The sequence below is a fragment of the Octopus sinensis genome, linkage group LG5 (assembly GCF_006345805.1).
Source record: "Octopus sinensis linkage group LG5, ASM634580v1, whole genome shotgun sequence".
Classification (NCBI taxonomy): Eukaryota; Metazoa; Mollusca; class Cephalopoda; order Octopoda; family Octopodidae; genus Octopus; species Octopus sinensis.
The window spans coordinates 25,597,479-25,621,338 of NC_043001.1; the positions used below are offsets into that span (position 1 = coordinate 25,597,479).

Sequence of the window (23,860 nt, forward strand, 5' to 3'; positions counted from 1 at the left end):
CACCGGCACTGGTATCTCAGCTACAATTTCCATTGATGTTGAAAGATTTCGATTCTGATTTTCACTTGCCTCAACAGGTCTTCACAAGTAGGGTTTGTGTCACAAGAAGGAACGGTATGCATAAGTGGGCTGGCTACGTCCAGGTAGAGGCCACGGGTTATGGTCTCACTTGTCCTGCCGGGTCTTCCCACGCACAGCATACTTCCTTGTGTTTAATCCAGTCCTAGTGTTAAATTTTGATATCCAGCTACTTTGCATGTTGTATTATATTTCTTTCATCATGCTGACTCTAAATGTATATTTGTAATCCATGACCAACTTCATATGTCTTGTGTGATGATAATAAATCATGTTTAAATGTTTGCTTGGTGCTGTTAAATTATTATATGCAGCCTTCTGCAAACCAACCAACAACTCATTTCAACAACATTGGTACAACATCCAAGCAACAACTATTGGATGAGAGGGAGTGAAAGTAGTTACCTTTCTGACAGTTACTGAGCAAACAGTTCCACTATAGGTGACTCATATTTACATGTGTTCTGAAATTAAAACTAGGTCAATAACAATGGAAATGAATGGGTTTCTCTGAAGTGAATTTAGTTGCACCTACATATGCAAATTTGAAAGATGGTACACATAAATTCTGCATGCAAGTCTGGGGAACAATGGAGAGAAGCATGCAAAAGTATTCAGACTGAAGTTTCAATTCTTGCTTGAGAATTCAGTCTCTATCTCTCTCTTTCTTACAGATGTATAAATTTCTTACAGAAGAACACTGCCACACATCTCTAAAGCAGAGGTATAGTTGACATAATTTATAGGAGTACAAAATTAATCCTTTAGCATTTAAATTGACCATATCTGGCCCTAATGTTCAACCTGTTTCATGATCAAACTGACTAGATTTGGCCTCTCACACTTGCTCTAAAATGTCATATTAAAAATAAACAATTACATCACTGAAATTTCAAAGCTATGAGATAATGCATGATTAATTCAAAACAATGTGAATAAATAAGCATTGCTGGTGGCATGTGTAAAAAGATTAAAATGAGGTCATTGTCAGTACCGCCTAACTGGCCCCCGTGCCGGTGGTACGTAAAAAGCACCCACTACCCTCTCGGAGTGGTTGGCATTAGGAAGGGCATCCAGCAGTAGAAACTCTGCCAGATCAAGATTGGAGCCTGGTGCAGCCAGCCCTCAGTCAAATTCGTCCAACCCATGCTAGCATGGAAAGCAGACGTTAAACGATGATGATGATATAGTTGACTGAGTGACCTGAATCCTAAAGGATTAATAAATATTTTATCATTTTGAACTCATAATGTAAAGAACAATAACTAAAAGCTGCAAAACATTGTGCCTAACACTCTAACAAATCTGCCAGTCCAGCTCCTAGAGGAATTGAAATTTGAGAGTTAGCGAGATGAAACTATTATAAATGCACCATCCATCACTAACACTTTAGAAAATCCTCTTTCTAACCACAGATCTCAACCTTTAACAGTCATGAACCAACATCATCACCATTTAACTTCTGTTTTCCATGCTGACATTGGTTGGACAGTTTGATGAAGCCAATACGCTGCTGGCAGGGCTGGACCCATCGAAGCCTTTTAATCACTTAAAAGATTTTGGTGCCCCTATAAAAGATTTGGGTAGTGGGTAGCGAACTTCTTCACTACTTCAGGGAGTGATGATCCTGACACGAGTCCCGGGCTCAGCTGGCTCCGGCTGACAGTACCCGGTATGGGCCCCTATCAAGGGTTACGGAAAGGAGACAACCTTCAAAGAAATCCGGAGTGGAGCCCTTAAAGTGGTTTAATGTTCAACTCAGCACCCTTCCAGCAGCTCCTGCAACCAAGCTGGTGCCAAATGTAATGCTCTGCAACTCCTTTGGACTACATCAGCAAGGTCGAGAAAGGAATCCTGACGATTGGGCTACCAGGATTTTCTTATTTCTAGCCCAAGCCTGCGCAAAACTGGAGAGGACACTTCAGTGCTGCTGTAAAAAGTGGCAGAAAAAGCATGGGAGGTAGCAGTCACGAGTGATAAGTCCATTCAGATTGGTGTTAGATATGGGCACTACGGGTTACCTCTGACGGTGGGAGGGACCTCCATGTCCCATTGGTTAGCTACTGCCCACCTCAAGCTGGGCAGCCCCCAGTTAATAAGATGCTGACCCGCCACAGGCCGCCTGCTTCATTGGGTGCTTGGAGCTAAGAGTTTGACTGGAAGATGGCAGAATCCCCAAGGACATACTCTATGGAGAGCTTGCTAGGAGCACTAGGTCTGTGGGAAAACTGTTCTTACGATACAAGGGTGTTTGCATAAGGGACATGAAGGCCTGCAACATCAATATTAACAACTGGGAAGCAGTTGCCAGCAACCGTGGAGATTGGCGACGTACCATAAAAGAGGGAACACAAAGGAGTGACAGAGAGAGAGAGGAGAAATGGAAAGACAAGAAAAGACGTCAACAAGAAACTATGACATTACAACCAGTCAGACAAAGTCTTCGCTACATTTGCGGCACCTGCCAGAGGGAGTGTTTGTCCAGGATAGGACTACACAGTCACAGCAGGAGATGTATTAGGACATAAAATGTAAAAGCCAGACTAGATTATTTTATACGCAACTCCATAGTCTCCCGAGACAAAAAGGATGCCAACAAATAAAAGATTATGTAATTCAAAATATAAACAATAACAAATCCAAAAAGAAAATTTTATTTTTCAAAACGATACAAAACAGTAAGAGGGAAAATAATGTTTATTTTTGTATACTTCCACTTTATTTATATTTGAAAAGTTTCCTCCTACTTTTTTGAATTGCAAAGTCTTTGATCGGATCCTCAAAATTAATCTTATGTAACACATCTGCATCTATACTTAGTAGAGATAAAGGCATCCTGAATATTATTTTAGCAAGTTGAAACTGATTTCTTTTGTGCCATAAACCATTTACCATTTCTGTAGTGCCCCCCTCTTTCCCTCGATGCCCTAAGCACGTGCTTATTTTCGTTAATGGTTAATCCAGCACTTGCTGGGCCATGTCAAGCTCCAATGTCATCTTTGGCATTGTTACTTTGCCTGGATGCCATTCCACTTTACAACCACTTTACAGAGTGTACAGGGCCATTGGCACTCATGAAATTGCAATATAACTTGTAAGACCATTCCGGCAAACCACTAATCCTCTGTGTGGTTTAGAAGCTTGCTTTGCAACCATGTGGTTCAGTTCCACTTAACTGGGTCTAGTGTCTTATACTATAGCTCAAAGTCAACCAATGCCATGTGAAAAAACTGTGCAGGAACCTATTGTATGTGTGTGTGTGAGTGTGTATGTGAATGCATGCACATGTGCAAGTTGTTTGTGCCCCACACACACACACACACTTGACAACTATTGTCAGTTTGTTTTTATCTTTGTAACCTGCTGGTTTAGCAAGAGATAGGGGGAATAAGCATTAGACTTTAAAAAACAAGTACTGAGATTGATTTATTCAAGTAACTTCTTCAAGGCAGTGCCCCAGCATGGCCACAGTCGAGTGATTGAAACAAGTAAAAGATAAAAGATAAGAAATGAAAAAACAATTTTCTAAAAACTTTATACATTAAAATCTGATACATTTCTTGGTATTTCTCAGCCAGTTTCTGTATAGTTGCATTAAGTGTTGTATAGCAGCCCTTCTGCTTAGAGGTGATCGCTGTGGTTCCTAAATGCTGCATCACAGATTTTTAATTTAATCATCATCATCTTTTAACGTCCGTTTTCCATGCTGGCATGGGTTGGATGGTTTGACTGAGGGCTGGCATGCCAGGAGGCTGTACCAGGCTCCAATCTGATCTGGCAAGGTTTCTACAGCTGGATGCCCTTCCTAATGCCAACTACACAGAGTGTAGTGGGTAATTTTTACATGCCACCGGCACGGGAGACAGTAAGGTAATACTGGCATCGACCATGCTCGAATGGTGCTTTTTATGTGCCACCGGCATGGGTACCAGTCAGGCGGTACTGGCATTGGCCACAACAATGATATCACTTGAATCAACAGGTCTTCTCAAGCACAGTATATTGCCCAGTGATTGAATGGTATTCTTAAATAGGCTGGTTATGCAACACTGGCATAGGCCACAGCTACAGTCTCGCTTGGCTTGCTGGGTCTTCTCAAGCAAGGCCATGCCTACAATCTCACTTGGCTTGCTGGGTCTTCTCAAGCAAGGCCACAGCTATGGTCTCACTAGTCCACGGCTATGGTGTCAGGCTTTAGAAAATCCATGCAGTCTGTAACGGCACAAGCAGCCAGCGCCATATTGGATAAGATTTTGCGGCAGCCATTGCCATCTCCGAGATTGGAGCGAGACCTCACCAACATCCATTTGCCATGCACAAGATCACGAGGCTTGCGATGGAGAAAACTATATAAAGGGAAAACCCTCTTCAAATTTCTCTTCTTCAGCACCATTACACAGCAGCACTGGCTGTGGTTTTCTGCCTGTCTATCTCCAGAGGCAATGTGCCCACACTATCAAAGCTTAAGATGGTAGCTGAGAGCAGCACACTTCACCTTTCATGTAAATAAACCATTTGTAAATAGCAGTTGTACATGAAGTCTTTTCTCTTCGCCTGCCAAAAGCCTGAAATACATAAAGAACAAGAAGAATGATGGAAGGAGATGATATTCCTCCGATATCATAAACCTTGCCTTCCATTACTAAAAGTCCCTTCCCAGTCTTTACAGATGTTGACTACATACCTCCCTCTCATCCATTTCCCCTATCTCTTCCCCCTATACACTTTCGCAAACACCTACCTGTTACTGCGCTTCCTATCAGAGGTATCAGAAGGGCATCTCATCACTGCTATCTATCCCTTTGGAGATAACATGAATTCATTCTCACTCTGTGGAGGCACATGGCCTAGTGGTTAGAGCAGCAGACTTGCGGTCGAGGGATCACCAGTTCGAATCTCAGACTGGGCAATGTGTGTGTTTATGAGCGAAACACCTAAGCTCCACGCGGCTCCTGCAGAAGGTAATGGCAAACTTCTGCTGACTCTTTTGCCACAACTTTCTGTCACTCTTTCCTCCTGTATCTTGCAGCTCACCTGCGATGGACTGGCGTCCCGTCCAGGTGGGGAACCTTTACGCCAAGGAAACTGGGAAACCGGCCCTTATGAGCCAGGCATGGCTCGAGAAGGAACAAACAACATTCTCACTCTCCCTCCTAAATGTGAGAAGCCATGTATCTCCGCCAGAAGAACCTGCTCTACCCCAACTTCTTCCTTCATACTTTAATCTCCATCTAACAAAAGGAACTCAGCATCCTGCCATCTCAGGTTTGTAGACTTGCAAGTTGTATAGTGACTTTATTAGTGATGGTAGCATGAAAAAGAAAAAACACCTACAACACACTGTAAAGTGTTTGGCATTAGGAAAGGCATCCAACAATAAGAATCATGCAAAACTAAGCACTGGAGAGCAATGCATTTCTTGGACTCATTAGGTCCTTGTCAAAAATTCCAACCCATGCCAGCATGGAACATGGACATTAAACGATGATGATGTCTGGGTATTTTGGAATTCATGTCATTCATAATTTTGTTACTTACAAATATAATTGATAAACAAGATAAACAATAGTGTTGTTTGTTTGTTTGTTTTTAATTTGGTTACTCCTAGTATAGTGTCTGAAATAAGAAAATATCGAAATGGCAAAATGGTATCTGATTTTTCCCTTGTACATGCATAACTACATGTACGTGGTTGCATGAAAATGTGTGACTATCACTATTAAGCAATATCATTACACGTGTCTTGTATCGATACTTCTTTGTAAATAAAGTCACGGGTAAAATATTTTAATGTCACATTCTATACGTTCATCTTTTTATAAAAGCGTTCCGACTGTGGTCACTCCATCTTTTTAAAGCATTCTAAATCAATTCTTTTAAAAATATGTACCAAAAATGACCGTGCGGTCTTTTAAAACTATTTTATTCCTACGTTCCAAATATGCCCATCCCGACCCAAATAGCTCTTATATCTACGTCCTAAGAGAATAGGATCGATAAAAGTCCACTATACCCGGAAAATAAAAGATGGGTTGGTCGCAGAAGCGATGTGGGATATTTGGCTAAAGACAGATAGAAGGAAAAAAATGAGAGGGTCACGTTTAGAACACTTAAAAAGATACGATTATCACAATCGGAACGCTTTTATATATTTTAGCGCAACCAAGCCTGAGCAAATGAATCGAATGCTTTAATCTCCATTTTTGAAAAATTGTCTCTTCTAAGCACCAAAAACGACCGTGTTCCCCAGATTACTAATAAATAAAAAATTTTTTTAAAAACTTATCACACGAAGTGCACCAGTCAATTTTTTAAAAAAATTCAGTATGTTACGAAATAACGAACATATATATGCTTGCCCTCTTCAGCATTTAACATTTTTTATTAAATATTTCGAAAGCCCAAGATTCTATCCATTCATTCCTCAAAACCGGTGTCGATCTCACCGGAAGCTTATTCTTACTTTAAATGTTCGTAAGCTTTTTGTTTATATTACTGGAGCACTTTATTACCCACCATGTTCCGAGTTGGAAATTTTAGAAACTTACCTTATTTTTGTTTACAATTTTATAGAAAACAAGGTGATAGACTTTACAATATTTTTTTACTAATTTGGTAGAAAAGTTTATTGACTAATTCAGTGCTATTTTGCATCGATGCTGTCTCCAATTTGTTTAACCTTTTCTCTATTAAGCAATATCATTACACGTGTCTTGTATCGATACTTTGTTTTCAGTGTTGTACGAAAGTGAAAGTGTTTCAGGTGCTTTCCAGCTCATGAGCTGGAAGACGATGTCAAAGCCGTGACCGATAAATAAAGTCACTGGTCAAAAAGGTCACAATTTTTGGCTAAGAAAAAAAGTCCCAAATTAATTTATGGTGACGTAATAAAGTCACAGGGGGAAAAAATCACAATTTTGTATAGGAAAGAAAGTCTGGTAATCAAACAAAAATATTCAAGTCAGACACAATTTATTAAAGTAATAAAACAATATTTTAAACCAGTCATTAACTGGCAATACCTGACTTGTACTTATTGACAATATACTATTTATATATTTGATGGTATTACATGTGACTTTTTTCCCTGTGACCTCTGGATTCGTCAAAGCGACCAAGCCCCTAATTTTGCAGAAAAGTAAAGCAATAATGTCATGCATTTGCTAATAACGGTACTCTTCTATTAACCTTCGATGCATTTGGGTAGTTAATAATTATGCTTTATGAATATATTTTATATATGTTGTATTGTTGGATCCCGTCTCAGTTATGATAATGCCATGCATGATGCTTTATAGGTGTTTTTCTCAACCATTTTTTTTACCTTTGGACCCCTTTAATTCCTATTTTACTCAGCCATTAAAATATTTTTGTATTGTAAAAGTTAAACCAATTTATCGCACATAAATTTTAACAGCAAAATCTTATATGGACTTAGATTGAGAACCACTGATTTATATTACCAGTACTCTCCTGTCCACTGACAAATATCAGACACCCTTAAAATAATAAGAATATTAGTGAAACTTTCACCTTTTTACGATAAAACTAAAAGCGTTTGCCTCTATTTAACTCTTCTTTTTTCATCATGATGCTGGACGAGTTTTAAAAAGTTAAAAACCACCAAATGTTATTAAATATGGCCTTATTAATCCCCTTTCTGATCTTTACAGCCCACTTCACCCATGAAAAACACTGGTCTAAAATGTTTTTGTATATAGCAGAAAGCCTGTCCAAAATGTGGAAGCAGTATTCCATTCAAAGCCTTGTTTGAGATTTGTTGAGTCAGGCAATGTGTGTGAATGACAAAGGGTTGAAAGAAAAACTGAGCCTAAGAGGAATCAGATGTAATATGCAAGAGAGAAAACTATGTTGGTTTGGGCAGATGATGCATGTGGATGAAGATAGTTGTATAAAGAACTGCCAATTGCTGACAGTAGATGGAACCTGTAGAAGAGGGAGACCCAGGAAGATGTGGAGTAATGTGGTGAATGCTGATCCCAAGATGTTGAACATCACTGAGGAGATGATAAAGGACCAAGATGATTGGCAATACAATTGCTTGATAAGACCTACCCACTATGCTAGCATGACATTGCTGAAGTTTTGAAAACATTGGATACATCACTCAGTGTCCTTGTCAAGACTACAACTGTTGCTTCTTTTTTCTCTCTCTCTTTTCTTCCCTGCCACTGAGAATACTGGGTCCTTCCCCCGAGCCACTTTCTATTGACATCCATCCCTCATTTTTACCATTGTCACTCTCACCCATATTTACCATCATCCACCTCACACTTGTATCTGTCTCTCTTTCTCTTCCAACACTTGCAACCTTTAACTCCATCTCTCATCGCTTTCCTATCTAGTGTATTATTCTACTATTGTAAGTATACTGTCAGTCTCCACATACTTTCCTCTGAGCTACATCCAGTTGACATCTCTCTATCATTCTTATTGTCCTTCTATCCATATATTTACTACTCCTGAGAGCGGCAAACCGGCAGAAATGTTAGCATGCCGGGCGAAATGCGTAGCCGTATTTCGTCTGCCGTTACATTCTGAGTTCAAATTCCGCCGAGGTTGACTTTGCCTTTCATCCTTTCGGGGTCGATAAATTAAGTACCAGTTACTCACTGGGGTCGATATAATCGACTTAATCCGTTTGTCTGTCTTTGTTTGTCCCCTCTGTGTTTAGCCCCTTGTGAGTAGTAAAGAAATACCTATAATTACTACTCCTGTTCACCATTCCCATCATTCACCTATGTACGTCTGACCACCTCCACCCCCATGTTTATATCTATCTCTCACCATCCCCTTATATTCTAACAACCCGTGCTCCTGATTCTCCTGTCTCGAGGCTCTTTTCTACTCATCTTCTTGAATATATTACCTTGATGGTATGTCACCACCATATTTACCTCTCTTTGTTGTATAGGCAGGACATCCAGCTGTAGAAACTCTGCCAGATCAGATTGGAGTCTGGTGTAGCCATCTGGTTCGCCAAACCTCAGTCAAATCGTCCAACCCATGCTAGCATGGAAAGCAGACGTTAAATGATGATGATGATGATGATGACTCCCATCCACTCGTAAAATATGAAGCTACCGTAAATCTCCCCCACAACAAACCTCTCTCTACCCTTCCTATCATACATTAACCGTTCAACATCTTATGTAAATCAAGTATTTTATTTCCTATTACTTCTGTCAGGCAAGAGGACTCTTAAGTCTTGTGAGTTACAAAGTAACCTCATTAGTGTTATACTCTTTACTCTCTTTTACTTGTTTCAGTCATTTGACTGTGGCCATGCTGGAGCACCACCTTCAGTCGAGCAAATTGACCCCAGGACTTATTCTTTGTAAACCTAGTACTTATTCTATCGGTCTCTTTTGCCGAACCACTAAGTTATGGGGACATAAACACACCAGCATCGGTTGTCAAGCAATGTTGGGGGGACAAACACAGACACACAGACATACAGACATATACACACGCACATGATATATATATATACGACGGGCTTCTTTCAGTTTCCATCTACCAAATCCACTCACAAGGCTTTGGTCAGCCTGAGGCTATAGTTGAAGACACTTGCCCAAGGTGCCACGCAGTGGGACTGAACCCGGAACCAAGTGGCTGGTAAGCAAGCCACTTACCACACAGCCACTCTTATGCCTATGACAAAATTACTGTAAAGTAGTTGGCGTTTGGAAAGGCATCGAGCTGTAGAAATCATACCAAAACTGAAATACTGAAACATAGCATGGTTCTACAACTCATTGAATCTTGTCAAACTATTCAACCCATAACTTTATGGAAAGTGTACATAAAAATTATGATAATGATAACAGCAAAGGTAACTGCAGTGGCAATGAAGTAGTTTCTGTTCCTGAAAAAGAAGGTTATTGTTTTGTGATGCAGTTTTAGATATATTTTGTATGTGGGGATCATAAAACAAGATTATCAGAGATTATTAAGCTTCGTTATAGCAAGTTTGAGGATTTTAATTGCATGTTGTCCTAAACCAGAAAGGATGAGGTACAGAATTGTTTTCCTTGATCATCATCATCATCACCATCGTTTAACGTCCGTTTTCCATGCTAGCATGGGTTGGATGGTTTGACCGGGGTCTGGGAAGCCAGGAAGCTGCACCAGGCTCCAGTCTGATTTGGCAGTGTTTCTACAGCTGGATGCCCTTCCTAATGCCAAATACTCCGTAAGTGTAGTGGGTGCTTTTTACGTGCCAGGGGAGGCTGGCAACGGCCACGATTGGTTGGTGCCTTTTACGTGCCACTGGCACGGAAGCCAGTCAAGGTGGCGCTGGCACTGGCCATGTTCAGATGGTGCTTTTTATGTACCACTCACAGATATCACAACTACAATTTCCATTTGATTTTTATTTTGATGTTGATGTACCTGACTCAATAGGTCTTCTCAAGCACAGCAGGTTTCCCTACGATCCAAGGTAAGCACTGCAGGCCGTCCTGCAATCCAAGGTACTTTGGATGGGCTGGGGCTGCTATGTGAAGCTGGTGTAGGAAATGATCTATATATAACTAAAGATCTCAACAATACTTTATCAAATAAAGTGAGTACCCTACTATTAGAGCAATGCATCATTCTTTTACAATCAGTTTTTATAGTCCACTTTTTTTCATATATTCCTTTGACTGAAGAACTTTCAGGGAGTGAAAGAAAATTTTATACCATTTGTTACAATTATGTTATTAAAATATTTTGAAGTTATTTTATGTTATATCTGTTCTGATGAAATACATGTGAATGATCCGCTTCCCCTAATATAATATATTTGAATGTTTCTTTTATAGATTTTGTCAAATAAAACCCTTTATTAGAAGCAATTATAATGAATTCATAACATCATGACATGTACAACTGTATGACTACTTATTAAATTATACTTGCATGTAATTAAGAAAGCACACTTAGTATATATGAAACAAAATTTTAGCTTTTGATATTTTAAATTATGTTATTCTGTATATAAGTATATACTTATTGTATAGGATGGCATAAAAGATACATGAGCACTTTAGATGCACATCAGTTCCAGCAGTGCATATACAAGAAAAAAGTGTTTACAGCATTAAAGTATGTAATGTAGAGCCACCTTTATATATAGGACCCAAGGCAAATTTTTTTGGAATGTTTATTTAAAAAAAGTGTCTTATATGCCATCAAATACAATATTTTTTAGTACACCTGAAACACAAAAGTATCTGTTTGAATACTGGTAAATCCTTCATATCTTTCTAGCATATTGGTTAATATTTGTTTAACAATGCTGGTCATTGTCATCACATCTGAGCATGCAGTTCTAAAATTTACGAATCAAGATGTGATTCTTGTTTTAGCTACGGTTGGATGATTATTAATAAAAATTTACTTGTGATATTAGGATAACAACTGCTTAGAAACTCCCTCAATGGCTTGACTAACATTGTATAGTTTGCCTTTAAAATAGTCTTAATATGAGCTTATCCTTTGAATTGCATTACTTTTAATTTTTATACAGATAAAATACTCCACAGAAAGAATTGCTCTGCATTAAAGGAAGTCAAGAATTTTCCAAAGCAGATTATGGTAATAATTTCCTCATCATACTTCATCTTTTCATCTCTTGAAATCAACCTCCATCTCTCTCTCTCTCTCTTTCTCTCTCCCTCCCTCTTATTCTCCTTTCAGTCATGGCAATTTTTTAGTCTTGCCAATTACAAGGTGACCTCACTTGTGCAGGTGCCATGAACACAGTACCCTGTACTTTGAATTGGCTGTACATGTTCATGGATAGTAGTCCTAATCTGTTGCTCAATTTTGTATCACCACCTAGTCTTTTGGTGCCTTTAGCAGATCTCAATACTTGCAGTAGAATGGAATTTTCAAGTCAGATTGTGGTAATGATTTAACTTCTGGTTAAGAAGGCATCTGGTTATGAATGGCATCCATCTGTAGAGACCACCCCAAAACTAAAACATTGGAAAGCAGTGCAGGCTTCTATTCCATCAGGTCCTGTCAAACTATTGAATTATATGATTTTATACTTACTTACATTGACATTAGCTGCAATCCTTGAAAATTTCCGTTTCCATTAAGGTACAGCTATCGGATCTGGGAATGTTACCTGAAATAAACTGGCATTCTCTTCAGCTGTTTTTTTTTTTATATTCAAGTTTGAGACTAGTTTAGTATCAATCTATATTTATTGATAGTTAGGCTTTCATGCAACTAGTGATTCTGATGATCACAGTCACATGTCAGACTTTTCATTCTCTTTTCTGTGTTCTGAATTGCAAAGCATCGAAGTGTTTTACTGAAACAAAGAATGAAATTAGAGTATATACTGAAGAAGCTTTTAAAACCTTCTTGCATGTATCTATGGCTATTTCTGCTAAAATATTTTGTTCATGCTTTAATCATTTATAGATTGAACGTTTGTATTGTTTATCTATTTCCAGTATTGCATCTATTTATCCATGCTTTCTCAGTGTACAACTAAGTCTATAACTTAACCATAATGCAGGAGTGGAAGACATTAGTACTCTAGACTTGAGATAAACATTGTTCTACTCCTTATCTACACACAGAAGGCTCATAGACAGATTTAAAATCACTGCTACATGATCAGCAGTATAGTTCCTTAACTTCACTGCCACACTACTTCTCCAATTGTTTATTAGTGTTAGTAGACAATAGTTGCAGGCATAGCCCTGTTGTTAACAAGTTTGCTTCACAAGCATAGGGTTCCAGGTTTCATCTCACTACACATCATTTTGGGCAAGCATCTGCTGACCTTGGATCAACCCAAGCCTAAGTGAGATTTAGTAGGTGGGAACTGAGCAGAAGCCACTTGAATTGGCTGTACATGTTTATGGATCATAATCATCATCATTTAACGTCCGCTTTCCATGCTAGCACGGGTTGAACGATTTGACTGAGGACTGGCAAACCAGATGGCTGCACCAGGCTCCAATCTGATCTGGCAGAGTTTCTACAGCTGGATGCCCTTCCTAACACCAACTACTTCGAGAGTGTAGTGGGTGCTTTTACGTTCCACCGGCATGAGAGCCAGTCAGGTGGTACTGGCAACAATCACGGTCAAATGGTATTTTTTACGTGCCACCTGCACAGGAGCCAGTCCAGCGGTACTGGCAATGACCTTGCTCAAATATTTTTTCATGTGTCACCAGCCCAAGTGCCAGTTGCTCAGTTTTGTATCACCACCTAGTCTTTTGGTGCCTTTAGCAGGTCTTAATACTTGCAGTAGAATGGAATTTTCAAGTCAGATTGTGGTAATGATTTAACTTAAAGACACAGGCATGGCTATCTGGTTAAGAAGTTTGCTTTGAAATCACATAGTTTTAGGTGCAGTTCTGCTGCATAGCACTTTGGGCAAGTGTCTTCTGCTATAGCCTCAGGCTAATCAAAATCTTGTGAGCAGATTTAGTTGATATAAATTGTATTGGGTCATCCCATAAATAATGCAGTTTTTTCAATTGCATGAACTAAAAGTCAGGAGGATGGGATAAACTACCTGCATCAACTTCTATAAAAGCAGGGAGTAATTTTACATCGTCCTTATTCATAGTTCAAGTTTTGAAGAGTGCAGTTCGATTTTAACAGTTATGTTTTCAAAGCTATCACTATAATAGAACTGAGAAAGGAGCATATTCGGCATATTTTGCTTTATGAGTTCAATAAAGGCAACAACACAATGGAAAGTGCAAGAAATATTAATAAGCATAAGAAATATTAATAAGCCAGTATCAACAGTAGTTCCAGAAATTCCTAGTCAGAAACTACAGCCTAGAAAATGAGCTTTGTCCTGGAAGATCTGTAGAGCTCGACAAGGATGTCCTGCAAAGCTTGATGGAACAAAATCCCATCATAACTGTTGAGCTACCAGAGAAGCTTGGATTTGGTCACTCAACAACTCATTGACACCTGCGTGCTATCGGAAAAGTCAGCGAATTGGGTTAATGGGTCCCTCACAAACTTTCCAAGTCTAATCACACACAGTGAGTGAATGTGTGCTCTTCTCTGCTGTCACATCTCCTGAATGAATCTTTGGACTGAATAGTGACTGGTGATGAGAAATGGGTTCTCTATGAAAATATGAAGAGCTGAAGGCAGTGGGTAGGGAAAGGAGAAACACTGGCACTCCAGGCTAAAGAAGGTCTTCACTCATGTAAGATGTTGTTATCTGTTTGGTGGGATATGAAAAGTTTAGTCCACTTTGAACTTTTAAACCCAAACCAAACAATAACGAAGATCTACTGTAAGCAGCTGGAGCAGCTTAAGTCAGCACTAGAAGAAAAACAACCATCTTTGGTTTCAAGACAAAAGGTATTCTTCCATCAGGATAATGCTCGGCCACACACAATGAGGATGACATTCCAAAGGCTGGAGCAGTTTGAGTGGGAAACGATGCTCTACCTACCATATTCACCAGACATTGCCCCATCTGATTATCATTTATTTTGTAGTCTTCAAAATCATTTGGATGAAAAAAATATGAATCCTGTAGTCGAGGTCAGAGCAGTACTGGAGAAGTATTTTTCATCACAGACGAGTGAATTTTGGAAGAGGGGCTTTGCAGGTCTACCAGACAGATGGAAGAACATTGTAGAAAATGGAGAGGATATCTCTCTATATATAAACGGCAAAATGTCTGTGTGTGTGTCCTTTATACAAATCCACAATTTTTCAGTTAGAGGGCTCGCACTTTCTATGGTCATTCAAAACCTTCCAAGGGTGGTCGTGCACATCTTTACATTTCCCCAGTCACCCCGCAAAGCCATTAAAAAATCAATAGAAGTGACTTTTTTGTGAATTTTCTATCCAAAACCCAATCAAAATGCCCGAAACTTGATACGCCAATTGAATGCCAGCTAGCTGTATGTGATTGCTCAGAGATTTGGACAGTACTCACGTGTATGTACACACACATGCAGCTGTATATGCATGCACTAGTATTATGACATGGCGTTGTCGGGTCATAGTGCTAGTTATATATTAAAAAAGAACTTTATCTTAATCTTGGAAAATAAAAGAAGTATAAAAAAAGCGCATTATATATGGGATGACCCAGTATGTGTGAGTATATGTTTGTGTCTTCTCGCCTTGACATCACATGTTAGTGTAAATGAGTGTCACTATCACATAAGTAGTGTCATTGTGGTGCACCTGAGTAGTGTCATTGTGGTGCACTTGTGGTGCACCTGAGCACTGTATACAATAATTTCATTATTATCATTATTATTCATTTCCAAAATTCTGCAACGATATGTCTGGCTATGGAGAAATGTTACCTTGCTTGAAAACAGGTGAGGATTGGCAACAGGAAGGGCTTCCAGCTGTAGAAATTCTGCCTCAAAAAACTGCACCTGACCCATACAAGCACAGAAAAGTGGATGTTAAATAATATTGATGCCCAGTTATATGAATGTTATTCATGCTAACATTCTGACATTAGCAGTACTTCTTGAAAAAATTTTCTTAATATGGTATTGCCATTAAAGAATAATTACTAGAGATGTTACCTGAAACAAACTAGCATTTTTCCAGCAGGATATTTGATTTAGTTTGGAATCTTATGTTATTCAATATGTATTGATAACTGGTCAATAGTCTGACAATAACTTGATATATTTGTGTCAAGCTTTCTATTGTAGTAGCCTGTATGTTGTGGTTTCTTATTTTCCTCTCCATCAGTCAAGGCTGCTGCATTACCTTGTCAGAAAAATCATTAAACACACACACACAAAGGAATATTACACATCCAGAATACCGTAACTTGCTTTATATTTAACTAGCAGTATCGCCCGGCGTTGCTCGGGTTTGTAAGGGAAATAACTATATAAGCATTTTTAGAGTTATAGCCAAAAAATAGCAAAAAAATGCATTAAAAATGGAAAAAAAATTATGGTAAATATTTTTTAAAAATCGTTGACTCATCGTAGACATTTTTAGAGAGTTACTTCCCTTATATAATAGCGAAAAAATGCATTAAAATGGAAAAAAAATGATGGTAAATTTTTTTTAAAATCGTAGACGCACGCTAATACCCAGAAGGGCTCGATATGAATCACGACTATAAGATACCCGGTTTTGGTTAAACTGCACCGCAAAATGTGGGAGTAGTTAGGAATCTAAATCGTAGGAGACAGACACACAACCTTACTTTTATATATAAAGATAAACACTGTATGAGTTTTTGTTGTTGCATTACCCCAGGACTGCCACAGGAAGTAGATCTGTAAATAAATGCATTCAAATCATAACCTATTTTCAAACACAGTGTATCTCAGATTGCAGCAACTGATTTGTCCTCTTTTTTAAAGATAGTAGGATGTTATTTGAGAGAGACTTGGCTGCTGTTTCTAGTAGGTCAAATGATTCTTTAGTGACTCCATCAATAGCTAAGCAAGTTCTAAAGATTACTAAAATACACAATCCTGGTCCTACAATTTTTAAAATAAACGTCTTCAATTAATTTCATTGCTTTTATAGAAATGGAAATTAGTTTTGAAAGAACTAAATAATAGGTGCAGGCATGGCTATGTGGTCAGAAAGCTTGCTCTGTAACTACATGATTTCAGGTTCAGTTCCACTCTGTGGTACCTTGGGCAAGTGTCTTCTGCTATAACCCAGGGTCAATCAATGCCTTGTTAGTGAATTTGGTAGATGCAGAGGCCTATTGTGCATATGTATGTATGTGTGTGTTTGTCCTACCACCAACATTTGACAAATGATGTTGGCTTATTTACCTGCCCATAACTTACCAGTTCAGCAAAAGAGACAGACAAAAAAAAACTACCAGACTTCAAAAATAATTACTGGGAACAATTTGTTTGACTAAACTCTTCAGGGCAGTGCTCCAGCATGGCCACAGTCCAATGACTGAAACAAGTAAATGATAAAAGATAATGCATTTTTCAAAACAGGATAAATGTCTAAAGCCAATTTCATAATTTTTATGGAGACATTAATTTGTTTTGAGAAGAATACAAATATTGATTAAAAAAACAAATTATGTAATCTGTAAAAGAGAATTAAGTTTTAAGAAGAAAGCATTACTTTATTCTGTTGTGTCTGGGGAGGGTCATTCTCTTTTAGTGCCTTATTAACACACTCGCTGGAAAAGTTTCCATTCATTTATTTTTCCAAAAGTTTTCATTGCATCTTGCAACCTTTTCAATAGTTGTTACTTTATCCGTTATATCACTCATATAACATCTTGATTCAAATTAATCTTTTGGTGTATATACATGTAGGTATCTGTTGAAGGAAATATTGGCTGTGGGAAGACAACATTGCTGAATTATTTTGACCAGTTTGATAATGTTGAGGTAAGTAAAATTAGTAACATGGTTCACCGAAGATTATTTTTGTTATAGATTTGTCTACTGATTCTTTTCTGCTCTAGGCACAAGACCCAAAATTTTTGGGGAGAGGGCCAGTTGATTAGATCGACCCTAGTATGCAACTGGTACTTAATTTATTGACCCCAAAAGGATGAAAGGCAAAGTCGACCTTGGTGGAATTTGAACTCAGAATGTAAAGACAGATGAAATACCACTAAGCATTTTGCCTGGCATACTAATGTTTCTGCCAGCTTGCTGCCTTTTTATCTACAAGATATTGAAGTAGCAAAAATATCTATAGAAGGGACAAAAACTGTACTGCATAAATATTTTACCCAATCATAAAGTTTTCCTCATGAAAGTTGAAGCTATGATGTGTTTACCTTGGAATGTTCTATTCTTACATGTAAATTAGCAGAAACTATCAATATATTCAAGTATAATAATGAACTTATACAGAGTTCAGGTGTACTATAACTCATCAGAAAAAATAGCCAAAAGTGCATGAACAGTATGTAGAATAAAGCACAGAAAGTGAATAGTGAATGAGTCATTAAAAAAAAAAGAGGTAAGGTTGACATCAGGTGTATTGTTGGTGAATTTCAGGAAGCATGGAAGTTTTGAAGGATGCAGTGTCTTAGCAGCCAACAACTAATGCAGATAGTTTATTCCATGCTTCTGCAATTCTGAGCAGGAAAAAATGTTTCTGAAAACCATGGGGGTTGTGTTGTTTTTTGATTTTGTAAGCATGTCCATGAGTGTTAGACATATCAAATTCAAAAGGGTGCCCAAACTTGTTGGAAAGATAGTGGATAGTCTTGTGGGTGTCTACCAAGTCAGTTGCCAGACGTCAGAGCTTTGTACTAAAATATAAATAATATAAATAAACCAGTCACATCACCTTATATGTGAATCATGGCAGTGTTTATCTATAATTAAAAGGCAGTATCTAATTTTTGACAGGTGCAAGCATTGTTGTAGGTACTGGCATGGTTCTAACCTCAGGCATGGGTTACACACACATACATATATAGAATTTATAATTTATTTATTATATAAATTAATTTTGTTTTGTAGACAATGCAAGAACCAATAGAGCAATGGATAAATGTTGATGGCCATAATTCTTTGGTGAGTTTGTTCTTCTTCTAAATTTCATTTATACAACTTTGAATGTAAAACGATTGTGGAGGTTTGTGGCTTAGTGATTAGGGTTTTGTACCTCTCATCATCATCATCATACATCCATTTTCAATGTTGGCATGGGTTGGACAGTTTGACAGGAGCTGGCAAGCCAGAGGGCTGCACCAGGCTCCAGTCTTCTGTTGTGGCATGGTTCCTATGGCTGGATGCCCTTCCTAATGCCAATAACTTTACAGAGTGTACTGGGTGCTTTTTACATGGCAGCAACACAGATGCTTTTTTACATGACACCAGCACTGGAGTAAGATTGTGGCTTTTGGTTTCTGGACCAGGTAATTCTTTTGTGTTCTTGAACAAATCACTTTGTTCCAATCGATTCAGTTGGTAAAAATGAGTAATCTCATGATAGACCAGTGTTCTATCCAACAGGGAATATATATACATTATTTACATTCAATGGATATTTGTCCTCATCTTGTTTGTTGTTAGCACAACGTTTCTGCTGATATACCTTCCAGCCTTCTTCAGGTTTCTTGGGGAAATTTCGAACCGGGTTCTCATTCCTAAGGTATTCTTCGATGTTATTATTATTATTATTGTTCAGGTCATTACTTGGAATCGAACTCGGAATCTTGGGGTTAGTAGCCCACACTCTTAACCACTATGCCATATGAAGAATACCTTAGGAATGAGAACCCAGGTTTGAAATTTCCCCAAGACACCTGAAAAAGGCTGGAGGGTATATCAGCTGAAACGTAATAACAATAAACAAGATGAGGACAAATATCCGTCAAATGTAAATAATGTAAATAATGTACATAATTCCTCATCTCTTAAATATAGAACTGTATTAGGGAATATATATATGCCACAGAGTCTGGAAAACCAGCCTTATGAGCTTATGACTCTGGAAAGACCATTGATTCCATTTTTTTGTCATGGGGTTATTTGAAACAAATGCTTATGTTTAACTTTAGGCCATTTTATTTGAGCCTATTCTTCTATTTCAAAAAGTGCAACTCCTTAAATGTAAGGTTTTGACTTTAGCAAAATGAATGTGCATGTATGATAGAGTGTAAGCATCTTGAGAGAAAAATTGGGCATAAGAGGCATCAGATGTGATGTGCAAGAGAGAAGACTGCGCTGGTATGGTCATCTGATGCTTATAGATGAGGACAGCTGTGTAAAGAAGTGTCAATTTCTAACTGTGGAGGGAGCTTGTGGAAGAGGTAGACCCAGGAAGACATGGGACGAGGTGGTGAAGCATGTTCTTCGGATGTTGGGTTTCACGGAGGTGATGACAAGTGATTGAGACCTTTGGTGATTTGCTGTGCTTCAGAAGACTCATGAAGCCAAGTGAAATCATAGTCATGGTTAGTGCTGATGACACTAGCACCTGTGCTGCTGACACGTAAAAGTCAGCTGTGGTTGGCATTAGGAAGGCCATCCAAGCATAGAAACCAAGCCAAATCAGACTGGAATCTGGTACCAATTCCAGTCAAACCGTCATAACCCATGCTAGCTTGGAAAACAGATACTATATGATGATGATGACAGTGGTGGTGTTGAGAATGAAGGATTCTATTTGTTTTTCTAAAGATGTTTCTAATTATGCTGGTTGTAATTAACCTTATATAATTGTTAATGCACAAATTTTGTTACTAACATATTCTATCAACAAACTAATTTCTGAAAGAAAATAACGTTTCATTTTTTAAAACTTTTTTTTCTTAGGAACAACTGTATCAAGATCCGTCACGGTGGAGTTTCACGTTTAACAGCCATGCATTACTGACCCGAGTTGACTTGCATACCAGGCCTCAAGTGAGAAACTAAAAGAAAAAAAATTCTTAGTCTGATATATTGAATTATTTCATTCCTCATGACAAAACAGTTGACAGGGCCCTTCTACAGATTCTCCTAAGTGATAAAATTCTTGTCTTGTGATGACTAATTCTGGCCATCTGTGTATCATTATCATCATCATCATCATCATTTAACATCTGGCATGGTTGGAGATTCACCAGGAGCAGGCAAGCCAAAGAATAGCACCAAACTCCAATGTCTGGTTTGGCATGATTTCTATGGCTGGATGCTTTTTCTAACACCAACAACTTTACTTCTCTTACATTCACCTTCCTATAACTTGAGGATGTTTCTTGACCCATCTTTCTTTCCACCTGGGGCAACCATATATCTACCTACTTACTGGCATTTGTGCTGGTGTGCAGGTGACACATAAAAAAAAACACGATTTTTCCATGACCGTTGCCAGTACCACCTGACTGGCACGTAAAAGCACCCACTACACTCTCGGATTGGTTTGCGCTAGGAAGGGTATCCAGCTGTAGTAATTCTGCCAGATCAGATTGGAGCTTGGTGCAGCCATCTGGTTTGCCAGTCCTCAGTTAAATCGTCCAACCCATGCCAGCATGAAAAGCGGACGTTAAACGATGATGATAATGATATATATAGAACAAATAGTGAGGAATTATCAATCCAGGCAAAATACTTCTTGAGCTCTCTATTGGCACATCAGGCTATTGGGTCCCTGGTTATGGTTGATCACAATTCTATATTGTAAATCCATGGATGGGCTCCAGATAAACTGGTTTTTACACAGAGTGATATGTAAGGAACAAGTTTAAAATAATGGTCATTAGATATAATTCCTTTATTTGAGCAACCTATCAGTAATATACCTACAGTGACTACTGGAAATAACTGTAAGCCAAATTTGCTCAAATAGAGGAATTATATGTAATGATCATTGTTTCTAACTTGTTTCTTATATATATATATATATGTATATATATAATTTAGAGAAAAACCACTATTAAACAATTCAATAAAGAAAGATGTTATTCACACCATATAGAAAACATATGCTATAAACGCTAAGTTTGACATTTTACGTTTAAATTGTTAGTTAACGAAAATCCTTCGACAAGATAAGTTATATTTCTACTTTAAGAAATATTGTTAAATGCCTTTCGATTATTTATAGTTAATACACGTATTTTTTTTATATAATTAGTATAAGTTAAGTACATTTATTCTATTATTATTTTTTTTTTTATTATCTTAGACCTGATGAGTAGCTATATTTTTAAATAGAATTAATTTTAGTTTGATTTAATTTTGAATCGAATTGATTTTATTATTATTATTATCTATTTGAAAATATAGCCATGAAATGTTTGTGGTCTTTTTACTACTATTTACTATTTATTGTACTTTATTGATTTAAAATAAGTTTTTTTTATAGCTTACGTTTTCTATATGGTGTGAATAACATCTTTCTTTATTGAATTGTTTAATAGTGGTTTTTCTCTAAATTATATACATATATTATATATTGTGAAATTTGATTTAAAATTGTTAAATTGAATTTTTCCCTAGAAGTTTTGGAATTATATTCCCTACTATTATATATATATATATCTTGTTGTTTGATAAGAATCAATAAATGTACAGATGATGTAAGTGTTAAAATGGTTTTTAATCAGGTGTTTATGTGTATTTCAGACTAAAACTGTCAGGATGCTTGAACGCTCAGTGTTTAGCACTTACCATTGCTTTATCAGAAACAATTTTTTAAGGTAAGGCTATTTCTGAAAAACATTATTGTTGTTTTAAACAAATCAATTAAAAAAACAAAACAAAAAAAAAACTACATAGATATATGAAGTGTTTGAAATATAATTAACGTGTATTGATATTTGGAGTATCAAAGATGTAATTTCTTACACTTTTGTCTACACCAATAAACTATGTAGCAGTTTTACAATGAAGCATGGACAAAGAGGAATCTGGTTTTATGAAGATTGCCTCTCCTTTGCATGTTTTGAAACCTAACATCATGTAGGGTTTCCAATAAAGGTCAGTCCTCATCTGAGCATGTGTTTAAGACCCCTAATGACAAGTGGAGACTAACACTTTGAAAGTATTATGGTTCACAAACTTGGAGTTATCAGTCAAGCCAGCAGATAACTTCAAGTCAGCCACAATAAAAAAATAGAGAAGTAAAATTTACCTTACGGAGATGTACTTGCATAGCGAGTGACTTGATCTGAGATCGTGTGCTGGAACGATGTTTGTGCAGCACAAAGTTTTGTCAGTGAACAGATTGCGGTCTCAAAGCGCCGAAAATATTTTGACAAATTAAATTTAAATGTTGAAGTGGATCTAACGGTTTTTGTGTGTTTCTTAAATGGCTTATAAACACCTTCCACACTGCAATTGTTTAAAATTTACATCCTTTTTATATTCTTGCTACAGTAATCTCACTATAATTGCCTTCAACACTAATTACATCATCTAGGTAACAAGCTATCTAATGATTCAAACCACCACCAACACCTTCACCACCACCATTGCCAATACTAGTGGCACACTGCATTAAATGTGCAAGCATTGTCTTAGTGGTGGATATACAGAGTAGAGTGGTGGATACACAGGATAAAAACAACTTGAGATGAGATAGTTTTATTATACCTTAGAAAATTGTATTGCACACATCAGGTATAAATAAATTAAGTCATATGGAAAGCTCATGCATTACAGACCTATTCACCATACAGAAAAATGTATGTTAACCCTGTGATTGGTAGGAATGTTAATCTAGAAGTGATTAAACTCTGGTGTGGTGAAATTCTTTGAAGTTTTCTGAACATTTTACACTGGGTTCAATTATATATATTTTCTTTTCAGTAAAGATTTAAATGGTCTTGAATTTGCAGTTTTAAAAAGATGGTTCCAGTGGCTGATACAGAAACATAACTTAGGGTTGGACCAAATAGGTATGTATTTTAAATCATACATTTGAATTTAATTGGGCACAGTCTTATTTTAATTGCTATTTTGTTTTCATACAAGACATATATACATACATACATACATACATACACACACACACACACACACACACACACACACACACACACACACACAACTTATAAACACGGGCAATAGAAAAATTATTTCTATGCCAGTATGCTGAGAACAGACTTTAAATCGTCAATTTCCACATTTATAATATACATTCACTATAGATATACGTCATACTGAAATCGAGGAAAGCAGGCCAACAGAATTTTAAAAAAAAGTTTGTTATTTCTATACTGAATCAATTTTGGGATTAATCCTATGCATTTTTCCCTCTTCAGTAGAACATATGATAAGAAATAAATGAAATACTTACATGCACCCATGGAAAAAGCAAAAGCAAGATATATGTATGTATGTATGTGTCC

The 23,860-nt window shown here is 37.4% G+C and overlaps 1 protein-coding gene across 4 annotated transcripts in view; it reads left to right on the plus strand.

The window, feature by feature from the left end:
- The first annotated feature begins 6,519 nt into the window (after positions 1-6,519).
- Positions 6,520-23,860, plus strand: part of LOC115212333 (thymidine kinase 2, mitochondrial-like) — a 35,596-nt gene continuing 18,255 nt past the window's right edge. The window contains exons 1-7 of one of the 4 annotated variants that reach the window (XM_029781197.2): positions 6,520-6,659; positions 11,615-11,682; positions 17,373-17,447; positions 18,540-18,593; positions 20,340-20,429; positions 22,134-22,207; positions 23,319-23,407. In XM_029781197.2, the coding sequence (XP_029637057.1) occupies positions 6,596-6,659; positions 11,615-11,682; positions 17,373-17,447; positions 18,540-18,593; positions 20,340-20,429; positions 22,134-22,207; positions 23,319-23,407 (514 nt within the window). In that variant the 5' untranslated portion in view covers positions 6,520-6,595. The other 3 variants (XM_036503252.1, XM_036503251.1, XM_036503250.1) reach the window with 3 other exon arrangements.